The 21,521-nt window shown below is 42.8% G+C and overlaps 2 protein-coding genes across 3 annotated transcripts in view; both read left to right on the top strand.

Annotated features, from left to right (window-relative positions):
- The window catches only part of cdan1 (codanin 1), a 35,748-nt gene extending 16,830 nt beyond the window's left edge, over positions 1 to 18,918 (top strand). The window contains exons 15-28 of one of the 2 annotated variants that reach the window (XM_056295857.1): positions 930 to 1,011; positions 1,358 to 1,447; positions 4,662 to 4,716; positions 5,128 to 5,264; positions 5,406 to 5,509; positions 5,888 to 6,037; positions 7,363 to 7,426; positions 7,733 to 7,811; positions 8,965 to 9,191; positions 13,933 to 14,040; positions 14,289 to 14,352; positions 16,926 to 17,137; positions 17,756 to 17,863; positions 18,021 to 18,918. In XM_056295857.1, the coding sequence (XP_056151832.1) occupies positions 930 to 1,011; positions 1,358 to 1,447; positions 4,662 to 4,716; positions 5,128 to 5,264; positions 5,406 to 5,509; positions 5,888 to 6,037; positions 7,363 to 7,426; positions 7,733 to 7,811; positions 8,965 to 9,191; positions 13,933 to 14,040; positions 14,289 to 14,352; positions 16,926 to 17,137; positions 17,756 to 17,863; positions 18,021 to 18,134 (1,594 nt within the window). In that variant the 3' untranslated portion in view covers positions 18,135 to 18,918. Of the gene's footprint in view, positions 1 to 929; positions 1,012 to 1,357; positions 1,448 to 4,631; positions 4,717 to 5,127; positions 5,265 to 5,405; positions 5,510 to 5,887; positions 6,038 to 7,362; positions 7,427 to 7,732; positions 7,812 to 8,964; positions 9,192 to 13,932; positions 14,041 to 14,288; positions 14,353 to 16,925; positions 17,138 to 17,755; positions 17,864 to 18,020 lie in introns of both variants that reach the window. The other variant, XM_056295856.1, reaches the window with a different exon arrangement.
- Positions 18,919 to 19,534: 616 nt separating this feature from the next.
- LOC130126055 (stAR-related lipid transfer protein 9-like) overlaps positions 19,535 to 21,521 on the top strand; it is a 46,896-nt gene continuing 44,909 nt past the window's right edge. The window contains exon 1 of the mRNA XM_056295421.1: positions 19,535 to 19,737. Within this exon, the coding sequence (XP_056151396.1) occupies positions 19,691 to 19,737 (47 nt within the window). The 5' untranslated portion in view covers positions 19,535 to 19,690. The remainder of the gene's footprint in view (positions 19,738 to 21,521) is intronic.

Raw genomic sequence — 21,521 nt, 5'->3', positions numbered from 1 at the left:
CTGCCTTCTGGTAAATATTTGTTTTTTAAGGGTGTTATGTGCTAATTCAGACTTGTTGACCTTCCATTGTCGTTGTGATTTTCTACAGTCTTTTAAGGGCAGGAGTGTGATCATTCAGCCAGGGGAGGTTATTTAGTTTTTGTTTCCTAGTTTTAAACGGTGCAATTTGGTTAAGGATGGATAGGCACTGATCATTGAATGAATTTAACAGTGCATCTAGATTGAGGGGGGATATAGAGGATATAAAGAATGATGAGTTAAAAGCATCACAAAATTTAACAGCAGAGCCAGCATTGAGAATGCGAGAGCATGTTTCAGGATGGTGATAAGGTGTTGCCCTGGCCTCCAAATTCACCAGATCTCAATCTGATTGGGCATCTGTGGGATGTGCTGGACCAACAAGTCCGATCCATGGCAGTTCCACTTCACAACCTACAGCACTTGAAGGATCTGGTGCTAATTTTGTGGTGCCAGATACCACAGGACACCGTCTGGGGTCTTGTAGAGTCCATGCCTCGGCGGATCGGCATTGTTTGGTCGGCACACAGAGGACCAACAGCATATTAGGCAGGTGGTTATAATGTGGCCATATCGAATATGATGGTGGCAATTTGCTTTGTGCACCATGAGAATTTTAATCATCAGTGGCCCTGTGATGGCCTGGTGGCCTGTTCAGGGTGTCTCCCTGCCTGCCGCCCAATGACTGCTGGGATAGGCTCCAGCATCCCCACAACCCTTAGAGCAGGATAAGCAATTTGGATAATGGATGGAAAGTTACAAAAATGACTTCACTAAAAACAGTTCTAAAACAAAACACTGGTAAGTGGGCACCAAGTCTCATACACACACATACACCCATGTTATATATATTTAATCTGTTTTTGACTGACTCTGAATGGTATGTTTGATATGTTGTGTGCTTCTTTTAGGGGACTGGTACTGGGCAGAAATGGAGAAATGTGTTACCTGAACAAGCTGTTACTGGTGGCTGTATTGGGTTGGCTCTTCCAGGTGAGTTCTGATGATATTTTGTATTTCTTAAGCCTAAATGCTTGGGTATGTAGCATATAGTGAGAACACTGAGTCAAAACACTATAATTTGTGTTCTAATACTAAACAAGCTGTATGAATAATCTGTAGATCTGCATAATCTTTTGTATTCCATTCAGCCTTCTAACTCCCTTTGGTTCTCTCTGCTGGTAGCCTCTACAAGTAATTTGAATCTGTTTATCTTATATATTTTGTTCTGTATCTAGACAGTTCTCTAATATCGGGTTATCTGTTGCTGCAATCAGTTCAATATGCCCAGAGGGATCGTTAAGGTTTTATCTAACATGTCTTACCCAATGTAATCCAGATCCCAGTGATTCCTGAGGACATTTTCTTCACCAGTGATTTCACTGATGTTGCTAAAATAGAGGATGGCAGCACTAGTACTCAGGGGCTTGTAAGTAAAATATTAGCATTTTTCAAATGTCCTTACTGTGTTCTGGTTATTTAGTAGGGCTGACCCGAATACCTTTCTTTTTTTTCTTTTTTTTGGCTTGGAATATTCATGTGAGCATCGGATGTCATTATTGTGGATGAGGACAGATCAACATCATAAAATCAGATGACACTGGCAAATTATTCTGACGACATGTGGGGAAGCCTGGCCTGAGTGGCTAAAATGTAGGAGGCAGACTCAGAACTGTTTCCATATAATAAAAATGGTTTATTTACAGGGTTTAGCTACATGTAAAACGGGAAGAATGAACAAAGCAAACGAACAAATTAACAGTTAACTGACCAAAACTCAACTCGCAACAATTCAGCACAGGACCGTGCGGTTTGCCCAACACAAGCTGATTACCTTGCAGCCAGGACAGGTGTTTAAAGTCACTGGCCTCCCCAAGTTTCCTGGTGAGTTCACAGACCAGCTAGCACTTGTAGATCAGCCTGAAGGCACTTCTTCCCCCCGACAAGCTGCTGGTCAGGCCTGAGGTTCATCCTGCATCAGTCGTTTCCTGTAGGCGCATTACTGTGACTGTCAAGAACATGTCATCAAGAGACGTTTTCTTGAAACATGGGACTATGCTAGCCCACATTTTTCCTGTAGCCCCTGTGCCCCCGGCGATGCCACAGCATGCCGCTGAGGCTGCAGTCGAGGTGACCCCTGCATCTTTTGATTTTGGGACCTCTCTTATGCCATAGGAGACAAAAAGGCATCTTTGTGAGAGAATGATGGAGAGGAAAGAGGTCTTCTTTCTCCATGAGTGGGATGTCGGCTGTTCTAAGAGCACAAAGCATGAAATGAGACTAAAAGATGCCAGGCCCTTTCAAGAGAGGTCACATTGCTTACCGCCTGCTGACTTTGAGGATGTGCGCTAACACTTGCAGGGTCTCCAACACCATAGCATCATCTCTTTATCGCGAAGTCCCTATGCATCGCCAATCGTAGTCATATGCAAGAAATCAGGGAAGGTACAAATGTGTGTGGACTACCGAACCCTTAACCTTTGAACAGTACCAGACCAGTACACCGTCCCAAGAATAGAAGATGCTCTTCACTGTCTGGGAGTAAATGGTTCACTGTTTTTGATCTGAGGAGCAGGTACTATCAGATACCCACGAGCGAGTCAGACAAAGAAAAGACCAATTTTATTTGTCCACTGGGCTTTTACCAATTCGAGCGCATGCCCCAAGGAATTTCAGGAGCACCTGCCACTTTCCAGAGAGTCATGGAATGTACAGTCGGCGACATGAACTTTCTGGAAGTGTTAGTGTATCTGGATGACTTAATTGTGTTTGGACAAACCCTCAAAGAACATGAGGAGCAGCTGCTCAAAGTTCTTGACCGGTTAAGAGAAGAAGGTTTGAAACTATCGCTTGACAAGTGTCAGTTTGGCAGGACTTCTGTCACCTACGTTGGACACGTTGTGTCAAGGATGGAATAGTGACAGACCCATCCAAGATTGAGGCTGTAGTCTTTTGGCCAAGACTCCAAACTGAGGCTGTAGTCTTTTGGCCAAGACTCCAAACTGACAGCGCTCAGATCCTTCCTAGTATTCTGTGGTTACTATTGCCGTTTTGTTAAGGATTTCTCCAAACTCTGCCATCCCCTCCATGAACTTCTTCAAGGGTATCCTCCCTGCTCCCGATCCAAAGGGTGTCGGACTGCAACTCTACCAGACAAGACTTACTACAAGCCTTCTGAACCCTTTGGGTCTCAATGGAGTGAGCATTGTGAACATGCTTTTCGAGATTTCATGAACAGGCCTACCAAGGCACCTGTGTTAGTGTTTGCAGAGCCACAGAAGCCTTATAACTGTCCATTAAGCAGGGTCTGCTATACAGAACAGTTAGACAGTCGGGTCAGTGTTGACGGCGATAGCTTGTGCTTCTCAAGCAATTTCACAAAATTGTTCTGAATTTGCTGCATGATAGCAATGGACAACTAGGGTTTGACAAGACGTATGCACTAGTTTGTGACGGATTTTTCTGGCCCCGTATGAAGCTAGATATAGAGACATACTGTAAGATGTGTGAACGCTGCATTAAGAGAAAGACTCTGCCACAGAGAGCGGCACCACTTTCACATATCCACAGTTCAGGACCCATGGATCTCGTGAGCATTGATTTCCTTTCCATTGAACCAGATTCCCGCAATGTGTGGAACGTGTTGGTGATAACTGACCACTTCACACATTATGCGCAGGCGTTTCCTACCAAGGATCAGAAAGCCATATGGTTGCAAGAACTCTGTGGGAGAAATACTTCATTCATTATGGCTTACCAACACGCATACATTCAGATCAAGGTAGGGACTTTGAGAGCCAGCTAGTGAAAGAGTTGTTGACCATGTTGGGAGTGAGGAAATCAAGGACTTCACCCTACCACCCACAAGGTGATCCTCAACCTGAGAGATTCAACAGAACACTTTTAAACATGCTAGGAACTCTTGAGCCCAGTCAAAAGTCCAAATGGAGTCAACACATTGCACATCTTGTACATGCGTACAGTTGTACTCCGAATGAGGCTACTGGGTATTCACCATACTTCCTCATGTTCAGAAGGGAAGCCCGTTTAGAAATCCCAGTGCTTGGTAATATAGTTCACTATTGCTCTGAGTTGAAATGTTTATTTGGAGACTTTTATTCAGGACTTTGTCTGATGTTACAAATTCATTATTGGGTCAAGGTTATCTAGTAAGGTGTTCACTTCATATATTTGATAGCTTTTCAATTCTGTATTCTAGTACTTGGTTTGCAATTCCAGAGGGTTATTCCTTTTTGATAGTATGTTGATGTGATAACATAAGAGGGATTTGATTGTTTGATTCTGATACATATCGAGAGGAGGAAAGTTATAAGAACAACAATAGCCTACCAGAGAATAAATGTTATTTCTTTATTATTGTTGTCCTGAACGTTCTATTATTCTAAGTTTTATCATTTACATTCAGCCAACTCACCACCAGGCGCTGAGAACTCAGGATGCTGTTTAAGGAAAATTGAAATAGTAGCCATAGCTGTCAACAAGGGGTTACACTGATTTTGCCATCGGTTACCATGGCAACGATCAAAGGCTTTGACGCATTAGGGTCAGCCCTATGACATTTCTCTGCCAAATTTTTGTGATTGCTTTTCCAGCATACCAAGATGTCTTTTCCCCCCCCCCAGGACTGTATTCCCCTTGTGGACCAGCAGCTTCTCTACACTTGCTGTCCATTTCTGGGTGAGTGGAAATGGATTTGGGCATGGGAGTTCATTATTGCTGGTGGTATTGGATGCTACAATAATGCACTGTGTTCCTACATTCAGTGTTTTCCAAACACCGTTTTAAAATGTTTTAAAAAGTTCACTTTTAGGAATTAACAGAATACCTGTCTGCCTGCTCGTCAGTCTGCATATCGGTCAAGCTGAATATTTCCGTGTTGTGTGTCTCTCTCTTGTCTTTTGGTTTATTACTAGATATCTCTCCAGAGATTTCTCTTTATGGCCACTTAACAATCATCTTAATCCTGTAATTGCAATTTTTTTTTCCTCTATTGCTTTTATTTTAACATCAAGTTATCTAACTGCCGATTTGTAAATTTGAAATATATAGTAGTGTTCTTTGTCTTTTGCTCTCGTTTCCAATTTGCAGATGAGTTCAGAAAGCTCTTAGCGGCCTTTGTGTCTGGAAGCACGGCCAAGAGTGGAGGAATTATACGCAAAATTACCCCCACCTCTGCTGAGCCCAGGGATATGCCGACTACAAACAGGTCACAGCAGAAACTACAGGTCAGTATGGAAGGTTAGCATGGACTGAAAACTAATTTTCTGCCTGTATTTGATTGGGAGCATTAAATCAGAACCTGACTTGTGAGAATGCATTTATAAAGTCAAATGTGACAAATGTTTTTATTATTATCATTATTTTAGATGCAACTTGAGCAAGCCTTCTTTCACAACCAACCCCCGTCTTTGCGCCGCACCGTTGAGTTTGTCGCTGAGAGGATTGGATCCAACTGTGTCAAGCATATGAAGTCAGTGTGTGTGTGTGTGTGTGTGTGTGTGTGTGTGTGTGTGTAATGAAATGAAAATAGCTTTTGCTTCCATTGATTGTAGTTTGTGTAACATGTCTCTCAAAGTTAACTGATTTTGAATATTTCTCTAGCTTCAATGACTTTGCAGTTCAAAAAGACCTCAAAATAATGGTTGGTTACTTACCTAAATGCCCGGTGGATTTGACAAACCTACAGTTCAAATTTAAACTAGCATTTGGGTGGTGGCTGATGTGAATTTACTGCCTAATATGCATTTGTTTACATTTGTGTCTTGTTTCCACCTTTACGTTACTATAACCCAAAATTTTGACCATGTGGATGACTTTCCACAAAGTAAACTGTGACATGTTTTCACAGGGCCACTTTGGTGAATGAGCTGGTCGGGAGAGGAGAGACAATGCTGAGAGACGGGCTGGAATTGCCTGGCTCCAGCTCTGCCAAACTCAATGACTCCATCTCTGCTCAGCTGTGTGATGGAGGCATGGAAGCCCTGGCAAGAGCCACCAGGTACAATGGCTTCCTTTAGCAGCTTACAGCTAGGTTTATCCAAATAGTTTTCACAGCTAAAATTCTCTTTTTCACCTTGTAAATCTGTAGGTTTAGTAGAATGTTAGTACATGACATGCCCCAATTGCTGTCACAAGATGGATGCTTGAATGGATGGATGACGGGATGGTCCTTTTGTCGTGCAATGACCATAAAACCACAGCGATGTTTTCATGTTTTTTTTTGGTTTGTTTTTTTTATGGATTGTTTTTTTTTTTTTTTTATACAGAAAGGATGGATTTTATCAGTATTTGTAACACACTTTTCAGGAAGAGCAAATCGCAAAGTGCTACAAATTAAAAGCGGCAAAAAAGCACAGAACGCAACACAAATAAAAACAAAAAGTATCAGAGCTACAATAGACAAAGAAACCAGAAACAACAATTGGAGTCGAGTGGGGGTGAGACTATCGTAGACCAAGAGAAAGGCCTTTCTGAACACAAATACTTCAAGTCCTGCTTTGAAAAGGGCCAGAGTCTGGTGCCTTCTTTTGGCTAGGAGGGGCATTCAGTGTACGAGACTGGAACTTCATGAAGACACAGTTGAGTCCGAGGTGGTCATGAAGCTGGGAAACCAGTTTTTCCCCACACCTTAGACAAAAAGGGGATTTGAGATTTGAAGGAATTGATTAATGACTTGGGTGATTAAGAGCCAAGATGCACTTGAGCTAAACAGTGACAATGGGGTCTAGAGAACATGTGGAGGTTTTAATTTAATTTCAGCTAGTGATGAACATTGAGGCTTTAGGGAGAAATTTCAACATCATTATTTTGGATGTCATTTCAGTCTTGAATGTTATCTGAATTTACAAAAGCAGACAAAAAAATCGGTGCCAAAATGGTGCCATCCTACAGTGAGCATGAGGACCAATTTATTGAGATCAAGTTGAAAAATAGCAAAGTTTCCTTTTAGAGATGGTTGATAGTGGGAAACAGCCACTTTGAGTTGCCAGGATTGCTGTAAGTGAAACTGGATTAGAAATGTGCCCGTGCTTCTTTAGGAGACCTGGAGTTGGCACTCTGATGTCGAGAGCCTTTTCATGGAAAGCCAGTTTATGAAAAGTGAGCCCAGATTTTTTGAATTGGTGCCCTAGCATTCCTTTTTTGAGGCTCAGGAGTAAATCATGGGGCCGAGTGTGGAAAAGATGCAATAATGTATGTTGACTTTTGATAAGTAATTAGTTTTTGAACCATTTCCTTTATATTATTCTTCACTTTTGCCTCTCAGCTCCTGTTAGCTGTTTGTCTCGTGCCTACTTTTGATTGTGTCATTCTTTGTGTTCATAGATTCTGCAGTGAGAAGAGTCCAGAAGCCATAAGAATTCTGCTGCCAGAGGGGACCTCTCCTGCTGTAAGTATTCTTAGTTGGACCCCCGAATATGTTTGTCAAAAAAAAAAAAAAAACACTGTACAACACACATAGCTGTTTTAATTCTCATTGATTCTTAAAAATAATTCTTGATTTTGATTCTATTTAGTAAATCAGCTTGTGATTTTGTCTATTCTGAAAAATTTATTTTATAAATATTTTGTTTTTTTTATCATTATAAAAACCAATTTGATAATGTGACATAAATTGCAAAATCACCCATATGAGGTCTTCTCCATCTGGCATCTCCTCCATCTATTTCAAATTCAGTTCTCTCTGTCTCTACAGGTCTTGACGACATCTGAAAACATCACCAAGCGTCTGGCTACTGAGAAAGCCTGCAGCTGGCTGTCCACCAACATCACAGGTAGCTGAGGAAAAGACGGCCTTGGCAGGGCACATTCACCCGTCTTGTTTTAGAAGCATTTTTCTAACACGGAGTGTTGTAGTGTTTGGACAATTGTTTGTACTTTCAACACTGACTCTGTGTATTTACAGAGTACTTATTTTTCAACCGTTAAGTGTGTAGAGATACATGTGGGAAGTGCTGGTGGCTCCACTGCTTTATAAATCACAGCACTCTTCTACAAAAAAACAAACATACTAGAGATGCACCGATCAATCGGCCAGTGACCGGAATTGGGCGATTTTCAGCTTGATCGGCCATGACTGGTGACCAGCTGGTCATTCTCAGATAATCCGATTCTGTGCCAGTCAAATTTACATGCATGCGCCGCATGATATTTCACATCGCACACACAGTGGTACTGGTGGTAATGTTACAGCCACACACACGCTAAAACATATCATCGAAAACCATCGTTTACTTTGGGAAAGTAAAACATGTTAGAAGTGAGATATATATTGCAATTCATCTTCAGTTGGATTTTATTTGTACAAAAAAAGCTCTGTCCAGTAACTTGGAGCACTTTTTTATTTTGAGATTTGTTTGCGTGAGAGTGAGAGAAGTTCCTGTAACGTGGTGCAGTTTTGGCAAAATTTTAGTTATTTAATAGTCAGTGTTTTATTATGAACAAAATTTTGAAATTTCCATTAAAGAAAAGTTACAAAAATGTTTGTGTATACGGTCAATTGTAGTTATTTAGAAAAAAAAAATGGAATCGGCCAAAATCGGAATCGGCAGTTACGTCTCTTAAAAAAATCGGAAACGGCCAAGAAAATTGCAATCAGTGCATCTCTAAAACATACTTTTACGGTGATTCGCTCTACAGTGATTAGCTCAAATCAGAATCAGAAGACTTTATTCATCCCTGAGGGGAAATTGGGTCTTATTACAGACACTCATGCTGTGGTAAAGGAAAACTAACAAGATACAAGATAACAAGAAAATAGAAATCTTGTATCTTGTTAGTGTTTTCTCCATGCTGTCAGGATCAGGCAAGAGCAGGTCCTCTCAATAGGAGACAAGGAAAAAGAGCGATATCAACTCTTCTATGAGAAGGATTCCCTCAGTGGACACACAACTCATGTCTGTTTTCCTGTCCTTTCTCTAATCTCAGCCCTGATAAGGCGGGAATGGAAGAGCAGGTATGATCGTGTGATGAAGACTCTGGAAACCCAGGTGGCCCCACAGGTTGGGGAAGCAGAAGGGGTTAAGGTTGAAATCGCCACAAAGGAGCGGCCCACCATTCCCAGGGGAAAGCAGGGGAGTGAGACTGATAATTCCTGTCCTCCAGACTGCACCCACAGCGCCTTGCTTCCCTCTGATGTCCTCATTGAGATGAAGGTATAGTTCCTCAAGTCTCTAGCTCAGAACCCCAGACCATTTTAGTGCGCTTGCTGAGATCTACAGGTTAATAACCCATATAAAGATTAAAAAAATGGCATACTGGTTTTGGTACTCGGTGATGTTAGCATAGCAGGATAAACCCAGCTGCAGCTAATAGAATTAATAATGGATCCATTTGATTTAGGTGTGCCAGCCAAAGAACCAGCATTGACAGTACTATTGACAATTGTTAGTGTTGACTGTCTGTCAATTCTGATAGGTGTGCTAACACCTAAATTAAACAGTTCGATTATTAATGTTATTAGGTGCAGCTTTGTTTATCCTGCTGTAGCGCCTCTGTTCCCAATTGACTAGAGATACTACACTTCAAACCCAGGTTCTGAAGTAGCAAGGTTAGAAAGGCTCATGAGTGGGGCGTCCCTACAAAGACCCTACAAAAACATATATCCAACATATCAAAAAAAAAAAAAAAGAAAGAAAAAAAATTCACTGTCCAAGAGAGAGAACGCCAGCCAGGATGACTGTCAGAACTGCCATCTGCATCGGCTAGCAGTTAGCTTAACCTTCCCCGCTTCCGCGTCCTGTAAGACCATCCTCGGTGTTTCCTCTTCGGGCGCAGCTCCAGGCAGGGCCATGGTTCTTGGGCCCACTGGAGGCAGCAGACCAGGCTCCCCCAGCCAATCCAACGCCAGCTCTCCCAGCCAGACACCTTCAACACACCTCTTCGCACTCCACACGACGACACCAAAAACACAGTCAATGCCAGGCGAGGCCGCCACCAGACCGCCCATGGTGTTATTGGAATTGCCGGTCTGCATGGGCTAGCAGTTAGCTTAGCCTGCCCCACTTCCATGTCCTGTCAGACTGCCCTCGGTGTTTCCTCTTCGGGCAGGGCTGCGGTCCCCGAGCTTACAGGATGCAGCAGACCAAGCTCCCCAAGCCGATCCAGCGCCAGCTTTCCCAGCCATCAGACGAAGACACAAACCGAGACACGGACAAAGACACTGCATGAACGGCACTGGGTGAGGCCTCTACAGATGTGAGTTCGCGCCGCCATCTTCCCACACTGGAAGCGGAAACATATATCAACATTTATCCTTAAACATATATCCTTTTGTCCCTTGGTTTTGTACTTAAATGGTCCTGTTTCTTCAATGTTTAAAGAGTATTAGTTCTTTTGTTGGAAAAAAATAGTTTCAGTGTTCCTTTTACTGATATTGTGATCACTTACCTACCCAGGTAGAAAATTAAGTGTCCACGTGTTATCTTACCTGAAATCCTGACGAAGATCAGATCAGTCGCTCTGAAGAAAGGAATCTAAACCATTTGGCCACACTGGTTCCAAACGTTCCCTGCATGGAGTTTCTCACTGGGCAGGCTCGCCATCAAGCTTAGGCGTGGCTTGAAGCCAAGCTAATTCCAGGTTCAAAAAAAAAAAATGCACAAAATATGTATAGTACAGAAAATATTAGTTAAGATGTTTGCTTTCTTATATCTTAACATGAGACCTCATTAATTTCTATTTCTTATTTAACACAGTAGCATAAAACCATGAATTATGGAAGTAACTATAATTTTACAGCATGTATTACCAATAGCTTGTTTTTACAAGACTATGAATTACCATTACAGAATGAAATATTACACCTTTAAACCATTATCCATTATCCTAATTTGGGTCGCGGGATGCTGGAGCCTATCCCAGCAGTCAATGGGTGGCAGACGGGGAGACACCCTTGGACAGGTTACCAGTCCATCACAGGGCTGACACATTCACACCTAGGGACAATTTAGTATGGCCGATTTACCTGACCTACATGTCTTTGGACTGTGGGAGGAAACCGAAGCACCTGGAGGAAACCCACGCAGACATGGGGAGAACATGCAGACTTCACACAGAGGACGACCTGGGATGACCCCCAAGGTTGGACTACCCCAGGGTTCGAACCCAGGACCTTCTTGCTGTGAGGTGACCGCGCTAACCACTGTGCCACCGTGCTGCCCCATTGCATTACAACTGCACAAAAATAAACTAAATTGGTGACATTATCTAAATGAAACACCCATTCAAAAGAGAGGATCCAGCATCCGAAGGCAATGCCCAGAAGAATATTAATAGTACGCTGATGGCCACCAGACACCACATGGGTTGTACTCTCATGCGCTTGGTCTATAATGGAGAACTCGCCCAGTGCCCGAACCACCTGAGTAACTATGTGCTGCTTCTCAGTGGGCATGCTCGTCATGACCAGTGTTCTCAGTCTTTGTCTGTTTGCCAAATGTCTGTTTACCTTTAAACATTTTCCACATTTTCTTATTTCTTATTATATAAGAAATATATATATATATTATATAAAAAAAGTTTATTTTGGCCATATTTATGAATTGGATATTAATATTGTGAAATTTAATAGTTATCATTAACTGTAACATTAAATGTAACTTTAGCTTGCTATACAATGTATTAAACTTATAAATGCTTGGGCACAAACCATCATGGATTTAGCTTAATGCCCCATTTACTAGAGAATGCCGTGAATTTAATGCAACGCACCTTTAATGTAAACAGTGGGGGGTTTTTTTGTTTTTGTTTTTGTTTTTTTGTGGCTTTTTCACCCTTTTTTCTCCCCAATTATACCCGGCCAATTACCCCACTCCTCCGAGCTGTCCCAGTTGTTGCTCAACCCCCTCTGCTGATCCGGGGAGGGCTGCAGACCACCACATGCCTCCTCCGATACATGTGGAGTCGCCAGCCGCTTCTTTTCACCTGACAGTGAAGAGTTTCCTCAGGGGGACGTAGTGCGTGGGAGGATCACGCTATTCCCCCCAGTACCCCCTCCCAAACAGGCACCCCGACCAATCAGAGGAGTCGCTAGTGCAGCAACCAGGACACACACCCACATCCAGCTTCCTGCCCGCAGACACGGCCAATTGTGTCTGTAGGGACGCCCGACCAAGCTGGAGGTAACACAGTGATTCGAACCGGCAATCCCCATGTTGGTAGGCAACGGAATAGACCGCTACACTACCAAGACGCCCAATGTAAACAATGTTAACTGGCTGCTCGTTAAAATAAAATACGAAAATAGAAAAGGTACCGCTAATAAAAAGAATTTAAAAAAATTAGCCAGTACATTACCTTAGCACCATGTATGAGAATACAAGATACGCAGGTAACAAAAACAATAAAGCTAGCTAGCTGCCCAGCTTAACATCATATACAATGATAGAGAATTCACCAATGTAGCACTCAAACATTTCACAATACTTCCTTATTACAAGGGGTGTAAGAAAATATCGATACACTCGAGTAGCACGATATTATATTTTATGATACTGTATCAATTCTGAAAAACACATCGATTTTTAATTGTTTACATGTAAAGGTCCGTGACAAACATTTTCTGGTGTGTGTAACCCCACGAACGCTAGATAACAGTGTTGTAATCTAATTTCAGTCATTTGACTCTTCCACTCCAATGTAACAACTAAACTGAGACAGGAAATAGCACAAGTAAAAGAACACAGGCCTATGAAATCTCAATATATTGCCTTGCTTACAGTATCACAATATATTGAATCGTAACCCCTGTATCGTGATACGTATTGTATCGTCAGATTCTCGCCAATACACAGCCCTACTTATTACCCCGATTGTTTTTTTTTCTTTTGCAGTATGTGATTCCAACAACAGAATTTGCTGTAAAACACTCTCGTTTTTCAAGCTGCCAATCGCTATAGGCTGTAGCTAGCAATGCTGTAGCTTTAGCTAGTGAACATGTGCTTCATATTGACTTACCAGAGTTCCTGGTAGAAAAGTGGGAAAACGAAGTAATAAAACTGGCTGTTCTCATCAATAACCTGGTCGCCAACAGAAGAGTACCTTATTAGCAAGGATTGATATCCACATTACCTGAATATTTTCATGTTTTGTGGCTATTTTTTAAACATCTCTCACCAACCCTTTCCTTTCCACAGAAGCCTTTGTTTCTTGCTTAATTAGAGCATGCATGCGTTCTCTACTGGTCATCACTCATAATGCGCACTGATTTTTTTCCTCCTTTTTTCTAGTGCTGCACGATTAATGTAATCGCAATCGCAATGTCAGGCTGTGCAATTATATAACCGTATAACCACAAAAGGCTGTGACTTAATTAAATAATAAAATGTGTAAGTGTGAATGTCTTTGTGTGCAGTCTGCATATCTACGCCCATAATTAAGAGATGACCAATCAGTCTCTGTTTAGGCAGTGAAGCCTGTGCAGTCTACAGTCACATGACTGTCTGGTGTTCTGTGTGCAGACCAGAAAGAAGGAAAAAATTGATATTGATGACAACGAGCAGGTTAACGCTGATGAAATGGTGGAAATATTTTCGATTCCAGTTCAGCGATATTGAGCAGAAAGAGGTACTGTGTAAAACATGCAAAATGAAAGTCACTACATGTTGCGGCAACATGACAAATTTGTATTATTTGTATATGTATAAATTTGTTTATTATATCGCAAATCGCAATATTGTCCACAATAATCGCAATATGACTTTTTCACCAAATCGTGCAGCACTAGTTTTCACCCTTGGACACTGCTATACTTAGATCACAGATTAGGACAGAGCAGGAGGATGGTCGCTGTATTGCACTAGCACCTCTACCTCAGATGATGGTAATTTAAAAGTAAGGGTAGTCAAGTTGAAATCATCCTTAAATCTGACTTACGCTAATGAATTGTGTGTCTAGGAGGTACTCAGCATTGCAGTTGGGCCCAGAGCAGAAGAGGAGCTGCCAACTGGATCTCGGCTCCAAGTAATGCTGGATAAAGTTGGAGACAGTCTGGCCTGCAGAAAGGTACAGGAGATGCCATCATGCCACAAAAAGATTTGGAATTAACTTCTAATCAAGTTTTAGGAATTATTGTCCCATCTGGTGTGCCTCGGCAGGTGAACAAGACACAATCACAGATTCACATAAAAAGCAATTTTCATATTGTGCACAAGTAGAAAGAAATGTTAAATTATTTAAACGTGATAATATAACAATATTTTGGGGATTTTAGCCTGCTGAACATTTTTTGGTTCTCTCTTCTCTATGTCCAGTATTTAACTCCCATGTCAGAGCAAATGCTTCTGCGCTCCACTGTCATCATGGCCTGCAAGCTAGGTAAGAGAGCCAGGACTGGGGATGATGAACTCATAATTGGTCGGGACTATGTTTATGTCTGAATTACTAAATTTAATTGTTTATGTCAGTGCAATATTCTCACATTCTCGCTGTTAAAAAAAATCTAATTTTTAAATACTAATCTTTTTTTTTCTAAATTTATTTCTGATTTTTCCCTTTTTCTCCCAATTTAATGGCCAATTGCTCCCTGTTTTTAATTCAAAGACCCACCCTCGTACCGCATGCGTTCGCCAACTGCATCTCTCCGGCTGGCAGTCTCGAAGGAGACACCTCGCCACTTTCGTGACAAGGCGAATCCAGGCCGAACCACTACTTTTTCTGACACACACAGAGAGGCATTCATGTGATGAACACAAGCCGACTCTGCCCCCCTCCCGAAGACAGCGTTGCCAATGATTGCTGCTTCATCGAGTCCGGCCATAGTCTTTAAATATTTATCTTGTCTTGTTAAGATTAGTATATAAATATAGCTTCATTTCTTGGTAAACTACTACTACCACCTTCAGCTGCTCCTGTTAGGGGTCGTCACAGCGGATCATCCGTTTCCATCTCTTCCTTTCCTCTGCATCTTCCTCTGTCACACCAGCCACCTGCATGTCCTCCCTCACCACATCCATAAACCTCCTCTTTGGCCTTCCTCTTTTCCTCTCGCCTGGCAGCTCCATATTCAGCATCCTTCTCCCAATATACCCAACATCTCTCCTCCGCACATGTCCAAGCCATCTCAATCTTTCCTCTTACTTTGTCACCAAACTGTCCAACCTGAGCTGTCGCTCTAATATACTCGTTCCTAATCCTGTCCCTCTTCGTCACTCCCAATGAAAATCTTAGCATCTTCAACTCCGCCATCTCCACTTCCACCTCCTGCCTTTTCGTCAGTGCCACTGTCTCCAAGCTATACAACATATCACTGGTCTCACTACCATCTTGTAAACCTTCCCTTTAACTCTTTCTGGTACCCATCTGTCACAAGTCACTCCTGACACTCTTCTCCACCCACTCCACCCTGCCTGCACTCTCTTCTTCACCTCTCTTCCACACTCCCTGTTACTTTGAACAGTTGACCCCAAGTATTTAAATTCCACCTTCATCACCTGTACTCTTAACATCCTCACCATTCCACTGTCCTCCCTCTCGTTCACGCATATATTTTCTGTCTTGCTCCCACTGACTTTCATTCCTCTTCTCTCCAGTGCATACCTCCACCTCTCCAGGCTCTCCTCAACCTGCTCCCTACTCTCACTACAGATTACAATGTCATCCGCAAACATTGTAGTCCACAGAGACTCATGCTTGATCTCGTCCATCAACCTGTCTATCACCATTACAAACAAGAAAGGGCTCAGAGCAGATCCTTGATGTAATCCCACCTCCACCTTGAACCCACCCATCACTTCTACCACACACCTCACCACTGTCACACTGCCCTCATACATATCCTGCACCACTCTTACATGCTTCTCTGCCAACCCTATGTTCCTCCCTCTTCTTGAAATATGGATTCACCACAGCCATTTTCATTCTTTTCGCAAAATCCACCGCCATCTGTCCGTCCACATTCTTCTCCTTGGCACCATACCCATCACCTCCTCATTACCTCTGTTCCCTTCACCAACATGCACAATGAGGTCCGCTCCAATCACCACTCTCTTCTTCTTGGGTACACTCTCCACCACTTCATCCAGCTCACTCCAGAATTGTTCTTTCTCTTCCATCTTACACCCAACTTGTGGGGTATAAGCGCTGATAACATTCATCATTACACCTTCGATTTCCACCTTCATACTCCTCACTGTCCGACACTCTTCACCTCCAACACACTCTTGACATACACTTTCGTCAGAATTACTCCTACCCCATTTCTCCTCCCATCCTCACCATGGTAGAAGAGTTTGAACCCATCTCCGATGCTCCTGGCCTTACTCCCCTTCCACCTGGTCTGTTGCACACACAGTGTACTTACCTTTCTTCTCTCCATCACATCAGCCAGCTCTCTCCCTCTACCAGTCATAGTGCCAACATTCAAAGTTCCCACTCTCCCCTCCACACTCCTACCCTCCCTCCTCTCCTGCTGCCTCTCGACATGCCTTCCCCGTCTCCTCCTTTGCCCAACAGTAGCATAGTTTTCACCGGCACCCTGCTGGCCAACAGTACTGGTGGCGGTCATTGGTAACCCAGGCCTTGACCAATCCAGCACGGAAATCTTGATTTATGATCCACATATTTGATTGGCAAAGGTTTTATGCCAGATGCCCTTCTTGATGCAACCCTCCCTATTTATCCGGGTTTGGGACAGGCACTAATAATGCACTGGCTTGTGCATCCTCAGTGGCTGGGTTAGCTTAATTGGTAAACAAGTATTGCAAACAAACCAGACATAAACAGAACAAATATCTGTTATCGATGATGTCAGATTATTGTAAATTGCACTGCATGGAATAACTTCTTCCATCCTATTCATCTGCTAGCCAGAAGTCTTCTTCATTTGGGTTTAGGTAGTGTATCATTATCCTGGTGTGAATGTCTCATCCATGTGCACGATCTTTGTTCAGTATCTGGAGAGCTTCCTGTGCTGTGTGGCGGGGAGTGTCCTGGGGGTAGCGGGGACAGTGTGTGTCCAAGTCTGGCGGCTGAAGCTCCGCTCAGAACAGTGCTGAAGAAACTAGTTGGGCTGTGGGAGCAAGACTGCTGCTACTCTGCACCCCTCCATCTGCTCTTCGCCCAACTCACTCTTACTGCTGTGCTTAAGGCCAGCGACAAAGAGGTAAATGTATTCCCACTACAAATAATGATTAGAAAATAACAGCTACTACTAATAATGATACAATTACCACAGTTATTATTATTGGACTATTGTACTACCATCTGGCTACTGCTATGATTTATAAACCAGTGTCTGCCTTCTTTGTCACTAAAGCACACCTTTTCCTTTAAGGAGCTGTATGTAATTTCTACCTGAGTGCTAACCTCTTAATCAGTGATGTACAATCAGGTTCTTTAACTTTGTTTTTTATTCTGACAGTAACGCTCAGCAGCCCCCACTGATATTTACAAGTGATATTGTGCTCCGGGAATGCAGAAATATTATACATAGCCTCTTTAAGTTATAAGGGGATAAATCATAATTAAAAAACCTCAAGTTTTAGTAAACAGATAAACATGAAACTCGCTCTCCTGTCTGGCCTGAATATCTCACTCTTACTTTATAATTTATATGTATATCGCTGTCTATTCTGATTTTAGATTAGGTTAAACTGACATATCACTACAATGTGAATTCTTTTTTATTATTTTTTTCTGAGATGTTTGCCAACATGTTTCATTAAAAAAATCTGATTCCATGTTCATGAAGCCTTTGTCATCGGTACCTTTGTCTGCACAGTGGAAAAACTACCTGTTCCTAGTGAGACTGTTAGTGGACAGAGGGCTCCTGGGAGAGGAGGAAGTGCTGTCTCATTGGAGGAAGCTGTCACACCTATCACTGCCGGCGGTGAGGGTCCCTCTCGTTTGCAGGGTTTGGCACAAAGTCGCTTCATGACACAGATGCACAGTTGACGTGTTCTTCTTTAGATCCCCGCCTGTCTGTTGCTATCTGTCTTCCTATATATTTCGCTCTCCTTCACTCTGCCATTCTCTTTTTGTTTCAGGAGTTTATAGAGAAGTTTGGCTCGAAGTCACTGACTGTTGACCCCTTCCCTGAGTTACGGAGCCGTGTGGACTTGCTTCATGTCTCAAAGCAGACAGTAGAGGGAGCTACCTGACCAATTAAATAGCACCCATAGGCTCTAAGCACATTCTTCGCTATGTCTGTGTAAGGAAAACACATCTTGTTGACCATTCGTAATTATTGTTTTTGTGTTGCAGTTTTCCATTTTACATTTCTGCACAGCCTGTGAGTGCTGCCAGTCACCCTCAACACATGCTCTGCAAGCTTCACACCATTGTTTTCTACCTTTGAAGCAACTCGCCACCTTTCACAAGACCCTCTCCAATGTAAAGGCGCAAATGGGGCTTGACAGTCTGGATTAGAAGCTCAGGACATATGGATGACCACATGGTCTGTCACTAAAGATATGGGGACTCTTCCTGCGTACATTTAGAAGGGAAATATGGAATGATGGTCTGTTTCTATGCAGTCACCCCCAGAATAGATGAGTATTAAAGAAGGGCTAAAAGACAAAGGCAGAACAAGGGGGAACTTGTGCTTCCTCAGTATGGGACCCATACTGGGTCATTTGTGCCTAAGCTTGTTACAGCGCACATTTCGGGGGCCTGTCAGAAATATTTTGATCCCTCTGTGGACAACTCAAGACAATTATTAAAATTGGACTAGTAAATGTAAGACTTACAGTCCTGAAACCAAGCAAAGAAATTACATTTTAATATAGTACTTGCACTTTTCACCCACTGCCTTTGACCGCTAATACTAGTGATGAATGCAAGACAGCATTTGTGATACTTTTACTTCACATTGAACGTGTTATATCTTTTGCTGCTTTTAATTGTATTTTTTATGTTGCCACAAAAATAATAAAGTTGTATTTGGTTCAATGATCTCACTGTGCATTTCAATGAATAAAACCAAGCCTTTACAATGTGATGAACAAGACTTTAATGAGAAGCATGTTTTAACTTTTGTTTTTTAGTAGAAGTATACGGTCTTTGTTTTAAGACGTGGAATAGAGCACTAAATAACTAATGGAAATAACGAGTAATAGCTAAGTGAATCCAAGCAATCCCTCCCTGTTATAGGAAGGCAGCTAGAGATTACTGCACGGTTGCGGTGCTGCAAAATTTTGCATCCCCATAAGAGTATGTTTCCCAAATTCCTGCGACGCCACGAATGTATGGGAGAATTTTTTTCTTTAAAAAAACATTAGATTTATTCTTTTTTTTTATATTTTGAGATTATGAATAAGATTTTGCAAACAAAGTGGCATAACAAATGTACATTTTCCATTTGCAACTCGCCTGCTTTCGGCATGCTACTGTGTAAAACCGTGTTGGGGGAAAAACCTTCAAGGACCACTGTATGCGCGTTCCCGCGACGCCACTGAGCTCTGGGGGTACTATTATTGTAGCGACACAGAATCTGTCTGCACACCTCTCCCCGATTGCCCCAACAGGAAGTTTATTACCTCTGAACGGCGCTGGGCGAGGAGCGGCTTCAGTCGCCGCGGTAAACAGCGTGAATGACGGATGGCGAGATACTTTTCGCCGTTTTGTCGGGTGACTATACAAGTCGGTGTGTTCACATGGGTGGATTCAGGATCCGAAGTCGTCCACTGAGTTGCCCACGTAATCTGCGAAAGGGACCATGGCAAACGTGAAAGTTGCCATTCGAGTTCGCCCCTTAAATGGAAGGTAAGTGTTCACGCGCGTTCACAGGCTTAAACCAATTGACTATCCGCATAAAAATGTTATCGTCACTAATTTTGTCATGAAATGTCGGCGTTCTGGCAAGTCTGCTCTCTCCATCTCAGCTGTTACTGCCAGTGTCGCTGTCTGTGGGAATAGGATCCTTCATGCATGCTGCGCTGACAAAGAGGTCCCGCAAACAACACATGTGTAACGTAGTCTATTGTAGGTGTTGTGTGTTCCGCTTTAGTCGCCCAGTCTCAAGTCGAGCTGCATTGTTAAACGAGAAGAACTTGTAGGACGACACATGGCGAAGACCGACAACTGTAGCTGTCAGTACTGTGGAAAAAGAGCGGGCGGGGGGGGGGGTCAGTGGTAACTTATGCATGGTACAAATAAACTCAGGCAGTGTTTTGTTTCAGCATTGAACTTCTCTCTCTACACATAGGACTGTGTCTTTCATACATTTGCCTGACTGTGGGACGATGCATGCAGGTTAGCGTGTTATGCATCAAAGTCAAAGCGCAAGACAAGCATGTAGGATGTGCATCAGAGGATGGTGGTATCTCAATAGTGTATAATACATTAGAATGTGATTTACCCCTGTATGCTTAGTTGGCTGTTTGCCATTGTTTGATGAGAAACAGTGATGGAAAAAAAAGAGCCCCTTTTTTTTAAAGTACTGTAAAATCCAGTGTTGCAGTAGCATGGTAACACGGGGAGGTTGTAAATTTACTGTACCCCATTATAGCACCCCACTACTTTAGTCCAAATTACTACAACGTGTTGAGTTACAGGTCTTGGGGGGTGCCAGGGGTTTGAGATATGTTGAAGGGATTAAAACTGAACCAGTGAAGGCTATTTTTTTGGTACTTTAAAATCAACTGCAATACCATAACAAAGAATTATTCAAGCTCTGAGGGCCTGGACAATGATTCTTTCAGCGGGTCTTCCTGGTATTTTGCATTACAAAAGAAAATCCTTTACCTGATGTTCACTGTCATGCAAATCTGCGCTTCCTGGTTGTGTGACTGTCCTTTCTGTAAATCACTTGAGATGGATGCATCTCAAGTGATTTACAAATGTTATTAAGGGAAGCACCTGCTGGGTCACAGAAGTAGCCGTGAAAGATGACCTGTCAGCTTCGTTTCTGAGTAAAAGGCCCTTGCATAAATCCCGCAGGCTTGTTAGGCAGTAATACTCCTCACAGGGAGCAAACGTGCTGGAAACATGCGCCAGTTCATGAGATTTCTCTTTTTTGGTCTGTAACGCAACAGAGTTGGTGGGCTTTTATCATTTCCTATCCCCTGTGGTTCCTCTCTTCTTGATGTTGATTAGAGCCCCAGTTTGAAGGCTGTGGTTTTGGGCTGGGCCACTGCTGGGGTTGGTAAAATGAGTCCCACGTGGTTAAAGTAACCATGAGTGCTGACGGTTGCGAACGTAATCTCTCCGTTACTCAGTGCGGAGACCGATTGCTGTGCCAAAAGCCAGGGCCGGCCCAAGCCTTTCTGGGGCCTTAGGTAGAATTTTACCATTTCTGGGGGGTCCCAGCCCCCCTTTGTTACTCACGATACTGCATTTGGTCATGGATCTCTAAGTAGCTGCATAGTTCATTGATGCCTCCTGCTAGGCCGAGCAGAAGCCACCATTTGAACTTGCTCTGATGCATTGCTGTGGCTGTTTCCACTTTCACCGTGTTGCATCAGTTTAGCTTGGGCCAGATGTTAGCACACACTGCTGTCCTTGTTGTACACACACACTTGACCTCAAAGCTTTGTCCTGGAAACTGA

This window comes from Lampris incognitus, chromosome 16, assembly GCF_029633865.1.
Source record: "Lampris incognitus isolate fLamInc1 chromosome 16, fLamInc1.hap2, whole genome shotgun sequence".
Lineage (NCBI taxonomy): Eukaryota > Metazoa > Chordata > Actinopteri > Lampriformes > Lampridae > Lampris > Lampris incognitus.
The sequence above is the reverse complement of the archived record's forward strand: the minus strand, read 5'-3'. Positions and strand labels throughout refer to the sequence as shown.